General features: G+C 46.1%; 1 protein-coding gene across 3 annotated transcripts in view; it reads right to left on the minus strand.

Annotated features, from left to right (window-relative positions):
* Positions 1 to 296: 296 nt before the first annotated feature.
* LOC105728572 (E3 ubiquitin-protein ligase RNFT2) overlaps positions 297 to 17,256 on the minus strand; it is a 292,363-nt gene continuing 275,403 nt past the window's right edge. For all 3 annotated transcript variants that reach the window (XM_012468997.2, XM_012468996.2, XM_012468998.2), the window contains 3 exons: positions 6,912 to 7,085; positions 3,867 to 3,977; positions 297 to 3,247 (listed from right to left, as the gene is read on the minus strand). In XM_012468997.2, coding sequence (XP_012324420.2) covers positions 3,103 to 3,247; positions 3,867 to 3,977; positions 6,912 to 7,085 — 430 coding nt within the window. In that variant the 3' untranslated portion in view covers positions 297 to 3,102. The remainder of the gene's footprint in view (positions 3,248 to 3,866; positions 3,978 to 6,911; positions 7,086 to 17,256) is intronic.

Below are 17,256 nucleotides of genomic sequence, written 5' to 3' on the forward strand. Positions count from 1 at the left end.
TGATCCGCCCACCCTGGCCTCCCAAAGCGCTGGGATTACAGGCATGAGCCACTGCACCCAGCCAAAATTAGTTTCATTATACATCATTTTGCTTAGTTGCAGTTTCTAAGAATACCTTATTAAAGACAGTTGGTGAGGACTTACTGTATAATGCTGTGGGTTTCTTGGATCCTGGGCTAGGAGCCTCCCATGGTGGGAGGTAAGATTTCAAGGGGGTGGGAAGAGAGCTGGAACTGTGGCATACCAGGGTTATCACTGTATGCCTTGCCTGAGTGCTAAAATAACTTCACAATAAACGCTTTCAAAGCATTTAATATCAGAACAACACGGACATAATAAAGTAGAAAGCAAGTCCGACAGTGTTTTGAGGTGAGACATGAGATCTTCGGTGTTTCTCCGCCCAGCTCCCCTCAGCATGCTTGAGTCTCTTCTACCTTTGGGGGAGCCACAGATGGAGAAGTCTTTGAGGGGACTAAAGGAGAGGATTCATCCCTAAAAACTCAGAACTTGTGAAAGGGTCTGGATAAAGGTAATGTGGCTTAATTTGGATAAATGTTGGCTTATCAAGAAGCATTTGTCCTTTCTCTGGCAGTGTGATTTATTCCAGGACATTCAGGTTTGCAGCAGAAAACGCTGCCTGAAGTTGGCATGCTTGAAGATTACAGTTTGGGTTCAATCAATCTCCTTTACAAGACCCAGGCAACTTTCATGAATAGCAGGTGCGTTACGAACAGGCTTTGGCGTGGGAGGGGCTGCAGTTGTGACATTTTTATGCTGGACCAGCTGCTGGCTGGCCGAATTCTGGGTCTAATGTCTTTTAAAGTTTGTTATCTCTAATTGCTGCAAAGTTAGGAAGGGAGAATGTACCTGCAAAATAAAACTGCGAACGCAGACTGGACGGGGCTGCTTTTTGAAAAGAAAAACATTTTCCTCAGTGGTCCAGATGCATTAAGACTATGAGAGGGAAAAGGCGGGCTCGAAGAAAAGCTTATAGAGCGAGGTCACCAGTGAGCAGTCTGACCACCCGTGACGACAACAAAAGTAAACAAAATCCTGCATTTGCTACCTACAGGCTCTCTCCATTTAGGAAGCCATCTGGTTGAAAGGAAGCAGAAAACCCTCTGGTCCATCTGCCTCGCAGGAAGGCAGGGGCTGAAAGAAAGCAGCGCTCTCTGGACAGGGAGGTGATGCTTCCCAGTCGCTGTCTGCTCCGTTCCCCTGTGTATTTGGAGATGAATGTGGAATGGCTATCTTAAGCAATCTGATCCAAAACCTTCATGACTTGAAAGTTCTAGGCTTTTGAGTAATGGCAAGTACTTCCCTCTGATAACATACACATGTGCAGTTGAGGACTTATTTTTTTCTGGGATGAGTGTGGGCGAACGATTCCCACACGAAAGGTGCTTCTCCTACCTCCTCATCACTTCCTTTTCTCTTAGCCCCTTGTACCTTTTTGTTTTATCCAGTTTTTTTTTTTTTTTTTTTTAAACAGTGCTTTTGGGCCAGGTGTGGTGGCTCACATCTGTAATCCCAGCACTTTGGGAGGCCAAGGCAGGCGGATCATGAGGTTAGGAGTTTGAGACCAGTCTGGCCAACGTGGCAAAACCCTGTCTCTACTGAAAATACAGAAATTAGCTGGGCTTGGTGGTGGGCGCCTGTGATCCCAGCTACTTGGGAGGCTGAGGTTGCAGTGAGCCAAGATCAGGCCATTGTACTCCAGCCTGGGTGACAGAGCAATACTCCACCTACAGAAAACACCACCACAGAAACCTGCTTTTGGCTATTAGCTATTGGTTTTCTATTCCATCAGTATCTGTTTTTGTCCTGAGTTAAACTCTTCCCTCTGCTTGCTTTGGGGTTGCTGCTGCCTTGAGCCGAGGTCACGGCTCCTCTCAGTCCCTTCCAGCCTCATCCCCTGGGTTTTATATTCGGCGCTTTTACTGTCAACCCAGTCTAGTGAGTTTATATTTTGTTTTTAGTAACCTTTTTAAGTCCAAGTTAACTCGGGAGTGTCTATTTTGCTTTTTGTTGATTTCTCGCGATTCTGCATTGGGGTCAATTTCTAGAAAAGCAGGGCCCTGCTTGAGGGTGTAGCCCACAGGGTGCAATGCGTCACGGTGCGGGGAGGTTCTATAATGTGGACTTTATGGTGCGAATCTTTGCGCATCTGAGATGTTCTCCGTGGCCTTCATACGTGGTAGTCTTTTGTGCATGGTCTACGTGTGTCTGAAATTCTCTACACACCTACTGGATCCAGCTTGTTAGGGATATTAAGTAAATCCTCCAGATCTTTTAAGTTTTTCTCACTGAGTTGGTCTGCTGATCGCCTGCTGTGAGAATGGATTTTATTTCTCTTTGTAGTTCTATCATCAGTTTTTGCTTTGATATTCTGAGGGTATAGTAGGTGGACGCCATTATGTTTAGAAGTGGTGAAAATCAACAGTAAGGCCATGGCTTGCTTCCGGAATGCTTTGGAAATGGCAGCTCTGTTTTCTCCTGTCCTGTTTCATCTTGATGGCTGCTTAGTCAATATTTAGAAAATAGTTGCTTTATATCACATATCATAGACACAATAGTTAGCAAAAGGGTCATTAATGACTAAACTGTGTAAGTATATAATTATAAACCGTGGTAAAAGCTGTGAAGAGAAAGTACGGCCCTACCAGCTTGATGCTGGGAGGTGGTGGTGGCGAGGTCGCAGAAGAGCACCCTAAGTAAATACAGGGAAACGGATGTGGAGATCCCGCCTTGGAGGCCAGGGACAGGCCCATCCGAACATCCTCAGAGGAAAAGGGGAAAGAGGCCGAGCAGGGGCCGTGTGGGACCTCAGCGAGAGCCCCAAGGCGGCGTGAGGGATCCGAGGCCAGGGTGGCCGGATGGCTGGGGGTGCCACGGCTGGGCTACGTTTGAGTCGGCAGCATGTGGGACTTGAGCCCCAGCAAACGGCAGCTTTCCTAGGTGCCGGGGGCAATCGGGCAGACGCGTGTGTCAGGCACCGTGCCTAGGGCTGCTTTCTTCCCCTGTGCAGAGCTGCCTGTGGTTTTAAGACGGATAAAACTGGTTCTTCCCATTTTTCTCCTTGCTCCCAGCTGAGGCACTTCTCTAAACATGGTTATAGGGAAAAGCCAGTGCAAGGTCGTAGTAGTGAGTGGCCATGGTGTTGCAGGAGGAACGGCAGGCAGGGAGCGGGCTGTGGAAGGCCAGCTGATCTACCGCAAACTCATAGGCGCGGATCAGCCCCCGGTGTCTAGAGAGAGCACAAAGAGAACGACAGGTCAGGGCTGCCTCGCTGGCCCTCGCCACGGCCGCATTCGCCTGAGACCAGACAGAGGTTCATCTTCACAAAGGTGTCCTCTGGCACACAGTATCAGTCACTCACAGTCCCGGGCTTAGTGGTCAGCGAGTGGGCGCAGCGAGTGTCACAGGGCGAGGCACTGAAGCAAGGAGGCCAGGCCACATCTAATGACAGAGGCCTGCAAGGGGGTTGGGCAGGGGGCGTCTCTTGCTTGGCAGCCAAGTCACCCAGTAGACTGAGTGCGAGGACTCGACTCAAGAGGATGGGGTCTCACCCCCATGACTGGATTCTAAGCACAGCAGGCCTCTCAGCCTATGGCTTCCCTCCCTCTCTATGCAGCCGACAGAGTGGACGCACCCCACAGGGCTGTCCCGCATCAGATGCTGGGAGCTCAGTATAGGTCAGCATCCACGTGTATGTTCCCAATTCCTAGAAAAGCAGGCCCTGCCTGACGGTATAGCCCATAGGATGCAGTGTGTTACAGGGTTGCAGGGAGGGGGATTCTATACATCAGTCAAACTAAGATGGTTGCTTCTGAACATGGGCAGATCCAGCCCTGCCCACCGCTTACCTCCTGTGAGGAGTGAAGCTGTCCCGGTCAGCGTTCCGCACCACCGGCTGGTAGGGCACGTTGGCCGTGATGAGGCTGCGACTGCTGAATGAGATGTGCTTTATGGGGTGTCTGGAAGGCAGCGGGAGAGAGCTCAGAAGGCCACGTCCGTGGGGCCTGCGTACGCCTGCCCTTGCTGCTGCGGATCTGGGGCTTCAGAGCTGCAGGGATTCTAGAACCCACAAAGCTAAGCTTCTCTTTTACACAGGAGGGAGCAGTGTCTCACCTCAGTTCCCAAAGCTCAGGTGACAAGGCCACACTCGGCACAACTCTGTAAACAGGTCTATGTGCCCCGTACCCATGCTGGCATCTACCCCAGCAACCTAGTACACTCTGGACACATCCTACTGGAGACAAATCAGCCACATGCAACAGACTGGCCCCTTGCTGCCTCCCTGGGCAAGTCCCTTGAGCTCTCCCAGCCAGGCGCCCCATCATCTAGAGGGCACCGGGGGCGTGTTAAGTGTCGGTCCATTAAAGGCGCCTCCACCTGCTCACAGGGCTGCAGTGATGCATGTACCCTGGGTGGTGAAAGCACGTTCGGGAAATCTTGGAACAAAATGGTTCTAAGTTTGTTGAACAGAGGCTTGTGTTGGTTCTGAACCTTTCGTGGAGTACCTGCCATGGTCACGGCACGGAGCTAGGAGATGCTGGATTAAAAATGTCTCATCCAGGTGGATGTCTGCCCCAGGGAGGGCCCTAGCTAGTGAAGAAGGTAAGATGCAGTCCCAGAAAATGTGACCAATGCTTCTGAAGCATGAGGGACCTTACAAACTACAAAGAATGTGTGACCCAGAATGAAGCGCTGGGAGGAGCAGCAGGAGGTGCGGCAGGCTGCAAGGGTCTGCCAGGAGGGGGCACAGGAGGGACAAGGCCTGTGTGGCTGATCCCAGGATGGCTGGAGCTGAACCCCTTGGCTAACGCACAGGACTCTTGGGAGGGAAGCTGGGGAGCAGTTGGAGCCCTGCCTCCCCGGGGTGGGGACACCCACAGGAGGAGAGTGGTGGCAGACTTGGCATGGGGCCTGGAGGATGAGAAAGCCCCACGGAGGGAGAGAGGGAGGGCAGGCTTGGTGGAGGCCTGCAGCCTAGCGGACTCATGGTGCCCTGTCAGGCAGGTGAGGACCAAAGGGAGAACCCTGAGAGGACCTGGGCTGGAGAGACTGAAGTAGACAGCAGGAGGGACATGACAGCAACCAAAGGCCAGCCAGCCCGCGGCTATAAGCGACTCGGGCCTGGCAGCAGGCACCGCAGGTAAGGACTTGAGCAAGTCAGTGAGGTCTGGGCAGGAGACTGTGTGTCTGTGAGCCTTGTGTTGCTGAAAACAGTGACCGCGTGAGGGACAGAGGCAGTGCTAGGACAGGACCACACCCTGGGGAAGGCCATCCGTAACACAGGCTTCATCTCAGTGGCCTGTCCCAGGGAGTGAAGCTTTGCAGAGAGAAAAATGAGAGCTGCTGGAGTTGGGGCTGGTGACATTCCCAGCGACCTGGATGGCGGATCCAGTCAATGCTTTACAACAAACACTAGGTTTTCCTCCAGGGCAAATGCTTCCTGGAATTTTGCTGCAGGAGTTTTAGTTGCCATTTGACGCCACCTGGTGGCAATCTACTGCATCACCATGGAAGTCAGAAAAAGGGCTGAGGCCTCTGGGGACAGGACAGCCACAGCGAGGGGCAGCCTGGGCGGGACCTGGGCTGTGTCTGATAAAATCTGCTGGCCACAGTGTTCACCAGCACCGCCCTCCAAGGAAGAAGCCCATTCTGCATTTACCCCTGCCGCCCCGTGGAGACTTATGTCAAATTACTGCCGTTGCACTTGAAGGAAGACTATGCTGCTTCCGAGGTTGCGTTTGTCTGGATTCGCAGGACGCGGGGAGTGAGTCTCAGTGCGTGCACGAGGGCCTCGCCTTCTGAGGTTGCGTTTATCTGGATTCGCAGGACGCGGGGAGCGAGTCTCAGTCCGTGCGCGAGGGCCTCGCCCTGTTTCTGCTCATCTGTGTTGTCATGCTCATAACCCACTGGCCCAGAATCTATTTTTTTTTTTTTTTTTTTAAAGAGATGGGGTTTCATTCTGTTCCCCAGGCTGGAGTACAGTGGCACAACCACTGCAGCCTCAAAACTCCTGGGCTCCACGAAGCAGTCCTCCCCCATCAGCCTCCTGAGTTGCTTGGACCGCAGGTACATGCCACCATGCCTGGCCGAATGTCTTCACAGTGGCAGTGAGGGAGAGGGCCGGTTGCCTCTGTCCCCACCTGTCTCAAAAGCAGCGTCTCCTATTCAAGGCCTGAGGGGCCAGGTAGACGTGGTGGCCTCGAGCCTACCCTGGGCTGCTGCTTTAAAGATCAGGGGCCAGGCTCAATGAAAATGTCTTAACTAGTTAGGTGCCATTGGCTGAAACCTACATCTGTGAAGCCATCGGCCTGTGCTGAGGATAGTATCTATTTAGATCTCGAATAGTGGTGTTAAAGGTGGAAATGATGACAAATTTCTCCTTTGTTGGAGCCTGAACCCCTTCGGTCCTAAGTGCTCTTCTATCTAAACATCATGAGCGAAGTCTATGCAACGGGCAGAAGACCACGGTTACCCATGACGGGCTCGAGTGGAGGACGGCAGGCTGGGCCAGCCCTGCTTTCCACCTGTGAGCAGGTGGGGTGTCACCTCATGGTCTAGCTCAGTGAGCTTCCTATGTTTCTGAGTCACCTTTTCTGTTTATTAAGATGGAGGCATCCTAAATAGTAGTTTCATTCTTAGAGAAAGCTGCGTATGAACTGTGGCGATCTGAATGATGTCAGAGACAGGAACTGCATCCCTACTGACCAGCACCATTTCCAAGCCTGTTTCCTCCTCTGCAGAGTGGTGCTGGTCCAGCAGCTGGCTCCTAGGGTCACAGTGAGGGTTTACCCAGCAAATTTAGCACATTTAGCACTGTGCCTGGTGCAGGCTGACTGGGGCTGCCTTCCCTGTTCCTACTAGAAACTCCCAAGAGTGTCTAGAATGCATCTTACCCAGAATACACCTCCCACAGCTTCTGGTTCATCCGATAATCCCACACGGACACCAGGCCTTCCTCGCCTCCGCTGACGATCTTCCAGTCGTCCATCTGCACAGCAGAGACCCCAAGCTGGTGGGCGGAGAGTGACAGTGCGATGTTACCGGTGCGGAGGTCATGGATCCTCACCCTGGACAGGCCCAAGAAGAGCACAGAAGGGAAATGGGGTTAGTGTCAAAACTTGAAATGACAAACTCCTCCTCCGCTGTGCTGGTCTGTGCACAACGCTGCTATGAAAGAACTCAGCTGCAAACATCAATAATATCAGACTTTTATCTCCTAATTAGTACACTGTCAGGGAGGACCTACGACCGTCTAATCAGAATGGTTTAAAAGCACATGGAGCAAGAAAGACGCAGGCCAAGGATAGTGGCTGCCCACTTGATCTGCTTAACAGGGAAGGGGCACCTGCGTCACTCAGGAGGAGGCTGAGATCTGCCTGGCTCTGTGGCTGCACAAGCGGGTTGGCCTGAGAAAGAAACCTGTCCCAGCAGTAGCTGTGCTGCCCGGCACAGTAAGTTTGCTGTGGGTAAAACCACCTGTTAAGGGCAAGAGCTACACAGCCAGACACCCGGCTCCTCACCCGTTAGGAAAATTCACTCGACTTTGTGAGTTCATCACTGTCTTGTTGGAGCTGAGGAAGGGAACGCCTTTATACCTGACTACACACAGCAGAGCAGGGATAAGGGGGTGTGCACTCTGTGCAGTCACTTCTTGAAATAATTACTTGCCTTATAATAATCCATATTTCTTTAAGAACCTCTTTAAAAACTGCTTTTGATATATGTTGAATGTTTCACGAGGGTGAATTAAGATAATGGGATAGAAATCTCTCATCCACTACAACTACCACCATACTTAGTTCCCACGATAAGCCACAAAGGCTAAAAGTAAATCCAATTCATTACATGTAATAACTGTAAAGATGCATTTAAGAGACCCCACGATGCAAGTGGAAAAAGACAGCCCTGCCCTGAAAAGACCCTACCCTCCATCTGGGAACAGGACAAACACAAGGATATATGATTCAATGTGATCAGAAACGCATGTCTGACCCAAAAGATGTGAAACCTGTCCTGTGCCCTCAGTCACATGCGCGCACACACACACCCCCACCGATTTTCCAAGTTCTGAGGGAAAATTATTTTGAACCAAAAATTCTAAACATAGCTTAGCTACCAGGTTGGAAGGCATAATAAAGACTTTTTTTCTTTAACAGAAAAGGACACACAGTGAACTACCTGGGATACTCTCTGAAAGGAAGTGGCATAGCAATATACCAAACAAGAAGACAGATGGCTTAAGTGGGACCTCAGGTGTCTGCTGGGTCCACAGAGGCACACAGGGCAAACCTACCTATTAACAAGAAGAGCTGCCAATGGATCACAAAGTAAAAACACATGGTACGCATGAAAAACACATGTGCACACGAGGAGGAAAAGATGTTACAATTTTAATACTAGACAAGGCAGATTTCAAGGCAAAAAGCATGAGTTGAGAGCACTTTATGACAGTGAAGGGGGCAGTTTACTCAATGTTTGGTCAGACTAACCTGGAAAAAACAACCAGGGATCAAATTTCTTTTGTACAGGTTTTGTTTTTTACTATTATTTTAAAGACAGGGTCTCACTCCCGTCTGGAAGGTAGTGGCACCATCGCTCACTGCAGCCTCAATTTCCTAGCCTCACATGATCGTCTAGCCTCCTAAGTAGCTGGGACTACAAGCATGTGCTGCCCGGCTACTTTTTTTTTTTTTTTTTAATAGAGACGGTTTTGTCATGTTGCCAGGCTGGTTTCGAACTCCTGGGCTCAAAGAATCCATCTGCCTCAGCCTCCTAAAGTGCCGGGATTACAGGCATGTGCCACTGCACCCAGCCTGTTTTTGTCTTTGTAATTGTTTCTTTAGTCCCTATAATCTTTTCAGGTTTTCTGTTTCTTGAATTAATTTTAAAAAATCTCCAAATCTGAAAACTTAAATGAATAAATGGCTTTCTGGGAAAATAAATAAGAATTATCAAAACAAATACCCAGGGGACAGAAAATCCAAGTAGATAAAATAACAAATACACTGAGGAAGCCAGCAAGGGGCAACAGTCCCTGCAAAAAAGGAACAAGTGACTGGCCAGACCTGTGAGGACCAGCTACCTCCAGGGCTAAGGCAGCTGTTCCACAGCCTAGGAAAGGGAGGAGATACAGCTCCCAAATTCTCCACGAAGCCAGCTTTCTGTTGCCAAAGTCTAACCCTGAAAGCGTGTTCAAAGAGAACTACATATCTGAATGAAATCTCAACAACAGACTCCAAGAAAACTGCTTACCCGAATGCAATCTCAGTAACAGACTCCATAGCGAGATGCCAGAGACAAGTAGAATCTACGAAAAACCGCCGGTCATGTCCATGGATGCCAAAAGAAACGGGATGAAACATCACACCCATTCCTGATGCTGCCTTTAGAAACAGTGGGCCACTTTCACCACATTAATTTACACTGGTTTTTAAAAACCAAGTACAATTAGACAAAAGGAAAAAATGAAAGTATAAAAATCAGAAAGAAGTGGGTAGACTTCTCATTAGTGAGAAGGGACAGTCCCAGAGAATTCAATAATACAGTCAAATATAAATTTATATGCTAAAATCTAGTTTAAAAAATAGAATAAAAAAATGACCCACTTGTAATAGCAGTTAGAGGCAAAATACTCTGTAATAATTTTCTTAACTTGGAGCTCTACTACTTATATTACACAAAATAAATTACAGAGGGCGCAAAGAGTTACACATAATTAAACTATAAAAAAGATTCAGAGGAGGGAAGGCCTTTCTAAACAAAACCAACTCCAGAAGGTGAAAAGATTGATAACTATACATAAAATGGTTTGACTTTTTCCTATGAAGGGGAACAATCAGAAAGTCAAATGACAAACTGAGGAAAATGTTAGCCACAAAGAGGGCTAATGTGTTATAATAAATGCCTTCAAATAAATAGTAAAGACTGACAACCCGTTATTAAATTGAGAGAAAAGAAAAAGCAATTCACAGAAAAATACTGATGGCTTTTAAACACGTGTAAGATGTTTAAGTTTACTGGTAATAAGAGAAATTACACAGTAAAACTACAATGCAGTGCCACCCGTCACCTGTCTACCCAGCAAAGGTAAAGTTTGATAACATGCCCTCCGAGGCGCTGTGTGGCAGCAAGACATGGACAGGTACTCCTAGACAGCTCAGGTGAGCAGAAATCCTTCTTTAGGGAGTGACTTGGCAATATCCAACCAAATAGCACACGCCCGTCACTGAGCCAGCAATTCCACTTCTAGGAGGCAGCTCTACATGTTTCACACAGACACAAGGCCAGTCACCAAAGCACTGCTCTTAGTCGCAAAAGAGGCTTCTGTTTCAAACATGTTGATGCTTCCACTGCAAAATGCTTACTAGTGCTGGATAAATATAACTAACAAACTTTTAAGGGCATTGCTGAGTTCACATAGTAAGTGACTTCCCCCAGACCTGAGCTGATGGGAGAGGGTGAGCTGCGACTTCAGTTGCCAGCATGGTGGGGGAGGCTGCTGACAAGCGCCAGCCTCAGGTCCGTGAGTGAGTTCATCAAACACACTGAAGGGCCACCCAAGGCAGGGAGGGGAGTGTGGAGATTCCTGCTTTAAATACAAAAGCATGAAAGTATAGTCCCTGAAATTAAATTCAGGAGACTGGCTGGAAGCAGATCAGAGAATGTGGGAATTAGAAGAAAAATCTGAAGAATGGGGGTGTTAAGAGACATGAGGGACACAGGGATGGTGCAGCATATGCCCACGGTCCCGGAAGGAGAAAACAGTGCAGACAGTTAAGAGCTGATGTCTTCCCAGAACTAGTGAAAGACATGCATCCCAACTCAATGCACACTAATCAATAAAGAAAAAGAAATACATACCTAAGAGTATAACTTAAAAAATGGGAAAACACAAAGAGGTCTTAAAAACAGCCTGAGAGAAAAAGACATGACCTATTGAGGAAAGATAATTATACTGACAGGAAAAATTAGAAACAACACTTAAGCCGTCATGAATCAGAATGACTGGATGTAGGTGGCACGATTAACTAGCTCATCAGCTGAGTGCTAGTTAAAGCAATTACGGTACATCCATACAGTGGGACCCGGCGTAGTCATTAGAGAATGGGCAGAACCACACAGGCCGACTGGCAGCCGTGCACACAGGCATGTGCCGGGGGACACACATTTGGGCTGTGCGTGCGTGGGCGCGCCCTGCAGAACGCTCAGCATTGAGCAGTCGCAATCAGGGAGGCTGACAAGGCCGCTCGGGAAGAGGGATGCACCTCGCCCTCTATGCTACCTTGCTTTTCAGTCCCATTGTGAATGTGCATACTTCCTGTTTAAATAAAACAAACAATTTTAAAGACAAAGTTCTGGAAGCACATAACTTGAACATGAACAGCAATTACCTTGGAGAAGAATGAGGGCAATAAAGGAGGCTTTTGTGTTTTATTCCGGACACTGCCATGTTTAAAAAACAAGAATTCATCCGTGACTGGGAGGCCTTCAGTGCTACTGGTCGCACTCTGCTTCCTGAGCTGAGAGGTGGAGGTGCGGGCGTTCTCTGTTGTTCTTGAAACTGTACACATACCTTCTGTATGTTCCCATACATCTGTTCTGTTTCATAATTTAAAAAACAATACTTCCATCTACTTCTTAGATAAGGTGAAATAAAATAGGATGGTAACAACACATCATTTGAGAACACGGAGGAGGGACTGTTTCTTCTTCCTGCTCGGCCATGTGAACTGACAAGGCAACGCAGGAGAACAGAGAGGTCGCTGCTTCAAATGCTATTCAGTCCTGCCAGTGAGGGACCTGGGACCAGAAAGACGCAGAGAGTATGAAGACTACTCTGAAAACCAAGGTGTCTCTCGGAGCACTTACAGACACACCTCTTCAGGCATGTGTAGGTAAGAGAACTCGGGCTATGTGGGCAGAGGAGAGAGAAGAAGTATAAATGCTGGAAAGGGAACTCTGACTTTAGGCCAGAATGGGAACTTGAAAAGGACTGGGGAAGGGGGAGCGGAAATGTTTACCAAGTCGTTTTCAGTGCATATTTGGTTAATCAGAGTCTATTCTGCTACGGTGATTTCCATAAAGAGCCCCTCTGTTGAATATTTATACTCCATAATTTACAGTTTGGCTGTTAAGGAGACAAAGGCAAACACAAATTTGGTCCAGAAGTTCAAAGTTTGCCATCTGTTTTCCTATTGTATTTAGATACCAGTATGGATGGCTCCAAACAAAATAAACAAATAAACCAAAAGATACAGCCTTAGTCTCTTATATATCACTAAGGAAAAAAAAATAGGCCAAACCAGCCTTGAACGTCTTCCCATAAGAAAAAAGGAAAAGCATTTTTCTGAATCTCCTTAGAGAAGCACCGCTCTGGCTTCTCGTCAACAGAAACAGCAGACAGCACAGTATGCTAAGTCCACCCAAGCCATTCAGTCACATGAAGAAACAGGTACCTGCCTCGGACATCTGACAGCGCGCAGCACCGGCCCGAATGCTGTGCACCTTGGCAAAGCCCGTCGTCGGCTCAGCCCTTGAACCAAATACTCGATGCTGGGAAACAGGTAGCACAGCAAATGGCACCAAAACATGCCAAGACAGCCGATTCCAGGGACAAAGAGGAGCCAATGGTAGATACTGTGAATCCTTATCTAGTGAGTATTTCATCAACTTTGCCCATTGAAAAGAAAAATAATTGGTCTGAAAGCTGTAATTGTATTATGTTTAATATTCATGGTTGGGCTTGGAGGACGGTTCCAACACTCCCTCTCTCCAGCCCCTCTCTAATGAAAATCACACCATAGGAGTCGGCTGTAGCCCACCAATTAAAACAAAAGACACCAGAACCTTCCAAAGACTCCAACAGAGGAGCATCCATCTGATGGGCAGGAAAACGTGCTGGAAGCGAGAGGGAGGCACGCTCTGGTTGGTCCTGTGTTAAGAGCTTTGAATAACTTATTATAACACTTGCAGATGGAGCAAATGCAACATTTACGCCCCAATCACTCTCTCTCTAACAGCAGGCAGCAGTGGCACGAGCACAGCATACAACTTTATACTTGTCAGGGCAAGAAGCAAGCGCTGAGACTCTGTAATAGGGGGGTCACAACTCAGGGCGCGCTTCCTATTGGCTTGGATTAAATACTCCCATATGATAATGAGGCACACTGTATCTGACGGCAAGCTGAAGCCTATTCAGTGTCTGGCTCGGCAGTTTCATTAAGGAGGACCTGACCTTCAGCTATATTTCCATCCAGAAAATAAAAGGAACAAGCAATAAGGTGTAACAGTGGAGGCTTTTTATGACCAAATTAATTTTTAAAATAGTATTTTTTTTAAAAAAGAAATCAATACATGATTCTGTTTGGTCTCACTGAACCTTGGGCTATTAAAGAGGATTTTAAATAACCTTATATGCCAAAATCAGTAGCTTAATCTACAAAGCACTGACGATGGCCTTTGGTGAAAGATTCATTTTGAACAGCAACTAGAAAAACATGTATTTTCAGGTAGAAGTGGAAATACATGTTTTTCTAGTTGCTGTTCAATCCAGCTAGGCTAAGCTTAGTGCTCTCTGTATTTTAAGTCTGTACCTCTGAAGTTTAGAGTTCTCTGTAAGTAGAACATAAAATTCTATATGGCCAAGAGTAACAAGCCCTTCAGACTGGTCACTGAACCTTTCTGGTCCAGCATTAGATGGTCTTGAAGAGATTTGCTAGACCCAGCATTCTGAGATCCATAACAAGTCCACCCAGTGGACAAAGATGATAATGTGTATAATGCCAAAAAAGGGGCACATGATCCCAAGTTGGAAATACTAAAACTTTTAGTTATTAACTAAGTCATATGAATATGTCCTATATCCATATTGCTACTTTGATACACAGTGACACTGTTGGACATGCCTGACATTTGGAAGTTTACTGTATATTACTTATTTTTAAAAAGGTGAGGTATTGTAATCAAAAAGCTGTAGGTAATCGAGGCAGTGTGGCAGTGCCAGAACACAGACATACAGATCAATGGAATAGAACTGAGAGTCCAGAATGAACCCTCAAAGTTACAGTCCATTGATTTTCAACAGTGGTGCCAAGACAACTAAATGGGGGAGAGAATTGTCTTTTCAACAGATGGTGCCAGGATAGCTGAATATTCACATGCAAAAGAATGAAGTTTAGGTCTCTACCTCACACCATATATAAAAATTAACTCCAAATGGATCACAGACCTCAGTGTAAGAGCCAAAACTATAAAATCCTCTGAAGAAAACTTAGGAGTTAATCTTCATGAGCCCAGGTTAAGAAATGGTTCCTTAGCTATGACATCAATAGCACAAATGACAAAAGGAAAAAATAGATAAATGGAACATCATCAAAATTGAAAACCTGTGTAATACAATCTAGAAAGTGAAAAGACAACCCACAGAATGGGAGAAAATATTTTGCAAATCAAATATCTGATGAGAGATTTATACGTGGGCTATATAAACAACTCTAATAACTCAATAATAAAAAAAAGTCCAATTAACAAATGGGCTGAGGATTTGGATAGACATCTCTCCAGAGAAGATACACAAACAGGCAATAAGCACATGAAAGGATATTCATCACCACTGGCCGTCAGAGAAATGCAAATCTAGAATTCAAGACAGTAGCAAGCGTTGGTGACAAGGGGGAGAAACTGGAACCCTCAATCCAGTGCTGGTGGGAATGTAAAATGGTGCAGCCACTATAGAAGAGTCTGGCAATTCCTCAAATGGTTCAACACAGAATTACCACAAAAGCCAGCAATTCCACTCCCAGTGTATTTCCCCAATGGAACTGAAAATATGCATCCACATACAAACGTACACATAAATGATAACAGTAACATTATCATAGTCAAAAGGTGGAAGCAACCCAAATTTCCATTAAGTGATGAATGGATAAAGAAAATGTAGTATATCTGTACAAGGGAATATTACTTGGCCAGAAAAAGGAATGACCTACTGATATATTCTACAAATTGGGTTGATCTTAAAAACATGCTAAGTGGAATAAGCCAGTCCTAGAAGGTCACAAGGTACATCATTCTATTTATAGGAGACGTTCAGGCAAATGCTTAGAGAAATAAAGTAGATTAGTGATTGCTTAAAGCTGGAGGGGTGAGGAAAATGGGGAGTGACTGTTAATGGGTATGGGGTTTCTATTTGGGGTGATGAAAATATTCTAAAATGGACTGTAGTGATGACTGCACAACCTTGTGGACCTACTAAAAACACTAAATTGTACAATTTAAATTGGTGAATTATGTGGCATGTAAATTAAATCTCAATACAGCTCCTAAAAAATAAACTTGAGACTATGGGAGAAAACACTGGAATTTGCTGGCTCAATGACTGTTGCCTTAGCAACCCAATTACAGCCTGGCATTTGCCCTTAGCACTAACTCTTGGTTCTCCATAGCATGGATTAGCTTCTCCCTGCTAGATCCCCAGTTTCACTGGTGAAAATGAGCAGATCACAGATGAGAAGACTGAGAGCTACAGAATGGGAAGGGCCCTCATTTAATACAGCCCTCAACCACCAGCTACAGTGCTGACTTAAGTCACTGAAAAGAAAGGAGGGCGTTCTGATTTTGGCCAGGATGGAATAAACCCACTACTGCCTCTCTCCTGCTGACTGCCAGCAAAACCTATGGACAAAACACAAATACAAACACCTGAGGACTCTGGAGAGTCAACCCAAGCCAATGGATTGCAGAGGAGAGTCAAACCTATGGAAGTGGCCATATAGGGGAGGAGTTTCCCATTTTTTCCTCTTGCAGCCTTGCCCTGAGTATGGGCTACAATATGCAGCACTGTGAGGTGGTGCAGGACGCCAAAACTCCAATAGAAACTCCAGCCTTCTGACCAGAGGAACAGAGCGGAGTCCTGCAGTCCCCAAAGAATAGGGGTGAGGGTTGTTGTGGGTTTTTTCTTCTTTCTTGTGGCTGAGGCCCAAGGACAGTTCCTAGTCACATGCTACATGGTGGCAGCAATGCAGGCAGGTAGAACTCTGACAGAAACCCCATCTTTCTGACCAGAGAACTATAAGGGAAAGGAGTCCCTGAAGGCTGGAAAGTGTAAGGATTAAGAGAGGAGGAACCTAGAGAAAGGGATTTCATAATACTGTGCCTAAACCCACATAAATCCCAGGTTCATCCCTGGGCTATGTGGGACAGATTGAAAGCAGGACAGCAAAGGCTTTAAGAGCTCAACTAAGACTGAACCACTGCCAAGCCTCAGAATACCCCAAGTGGCACATGTGCAGACCAAAAACAGAAAAGAAATTAAACAGCTTTGGAAAGCAAACTGACATTGGAGTCACCACCCACAGAGGGCAAAACAGAACTTGCCATCTGAACCTAACCAGGGTGACTGCCTGTTTAAAAGCAAAACAAAACAAAAATCATTCTTTGAAGGATTACATAACAGGATCCAGAGGGTATCCAACACAACATCCACAATGTCCAGAATACAATTCAAAATTACTTGACACATCCCAAACCAAAAGCCAAACAGGAAAAGGGAAAAGACAAGTAACAGATGTCAACCCTAAGATTAGCCAGTTTGGGAATCCTCAGTGACTTTAAAGAATCTGTGTGCTATATTCCACAAGATAAAGGTAAAACACACAGGAACAGTAACAGTAACAACCTCAGCAGAGACACAGAAACTATGCATATAAAATGAATGGAAATTTTTAACTAAGAAAATATGAAATCTGAAATTAAAAAAATCATTGGATAGGCTCAACAGCAGAATGGAGATGACACAGCAAAGAGTCCGTAAACCTAAAGTTAGATCAACAGAGATGATGCAAAGATTTGGAAACGAACATGAACAGAGCTTTGGTGACCTGTTGGAAGATTTCATAAGGTTTAACATTTACATGATTGAGGTTATCAGAAAGGGAGGAGAAAGAGATTATTAGTTCAGAAAAACTATATAAGAAAATAATGGCAGGAACCTTACCAAATTTAGTGAAAGACATACATATACAGATTCTAAATGTTTAATAAACCCAGACAGGGTTTAAACTAAAAAAAAAAAAAGATTATTTCCTGCAGACTTTTCCTTAGTGGCTCATTCAAGCTTCTCATAAATGTCCCAATTCCTGAGCTATTAATTCATTGTTGCCTTCAGTGAATATATACTTTCATTTCATTGAAAACACCACTGATTCCAAGAAGCATCATTACTTTATGTAACTTTTTAAA

This window comes from Aotus nancymaae, unplaced genomic scaffold (genome assembly GCF_030222135.1).
Source record: "Aotus nancymaae isolate 86718 unplaced genomic scaffold, 86718_ANA_hifiasm-v0.15.2.pri h1tg000021l, whole genome shotgun sequence".
Lineage (NCBI taxonomy): Eukaryota > Metazoa > Chordata > Mammalia > Primates > Aotidae > Aotus > Aotus nancymaae.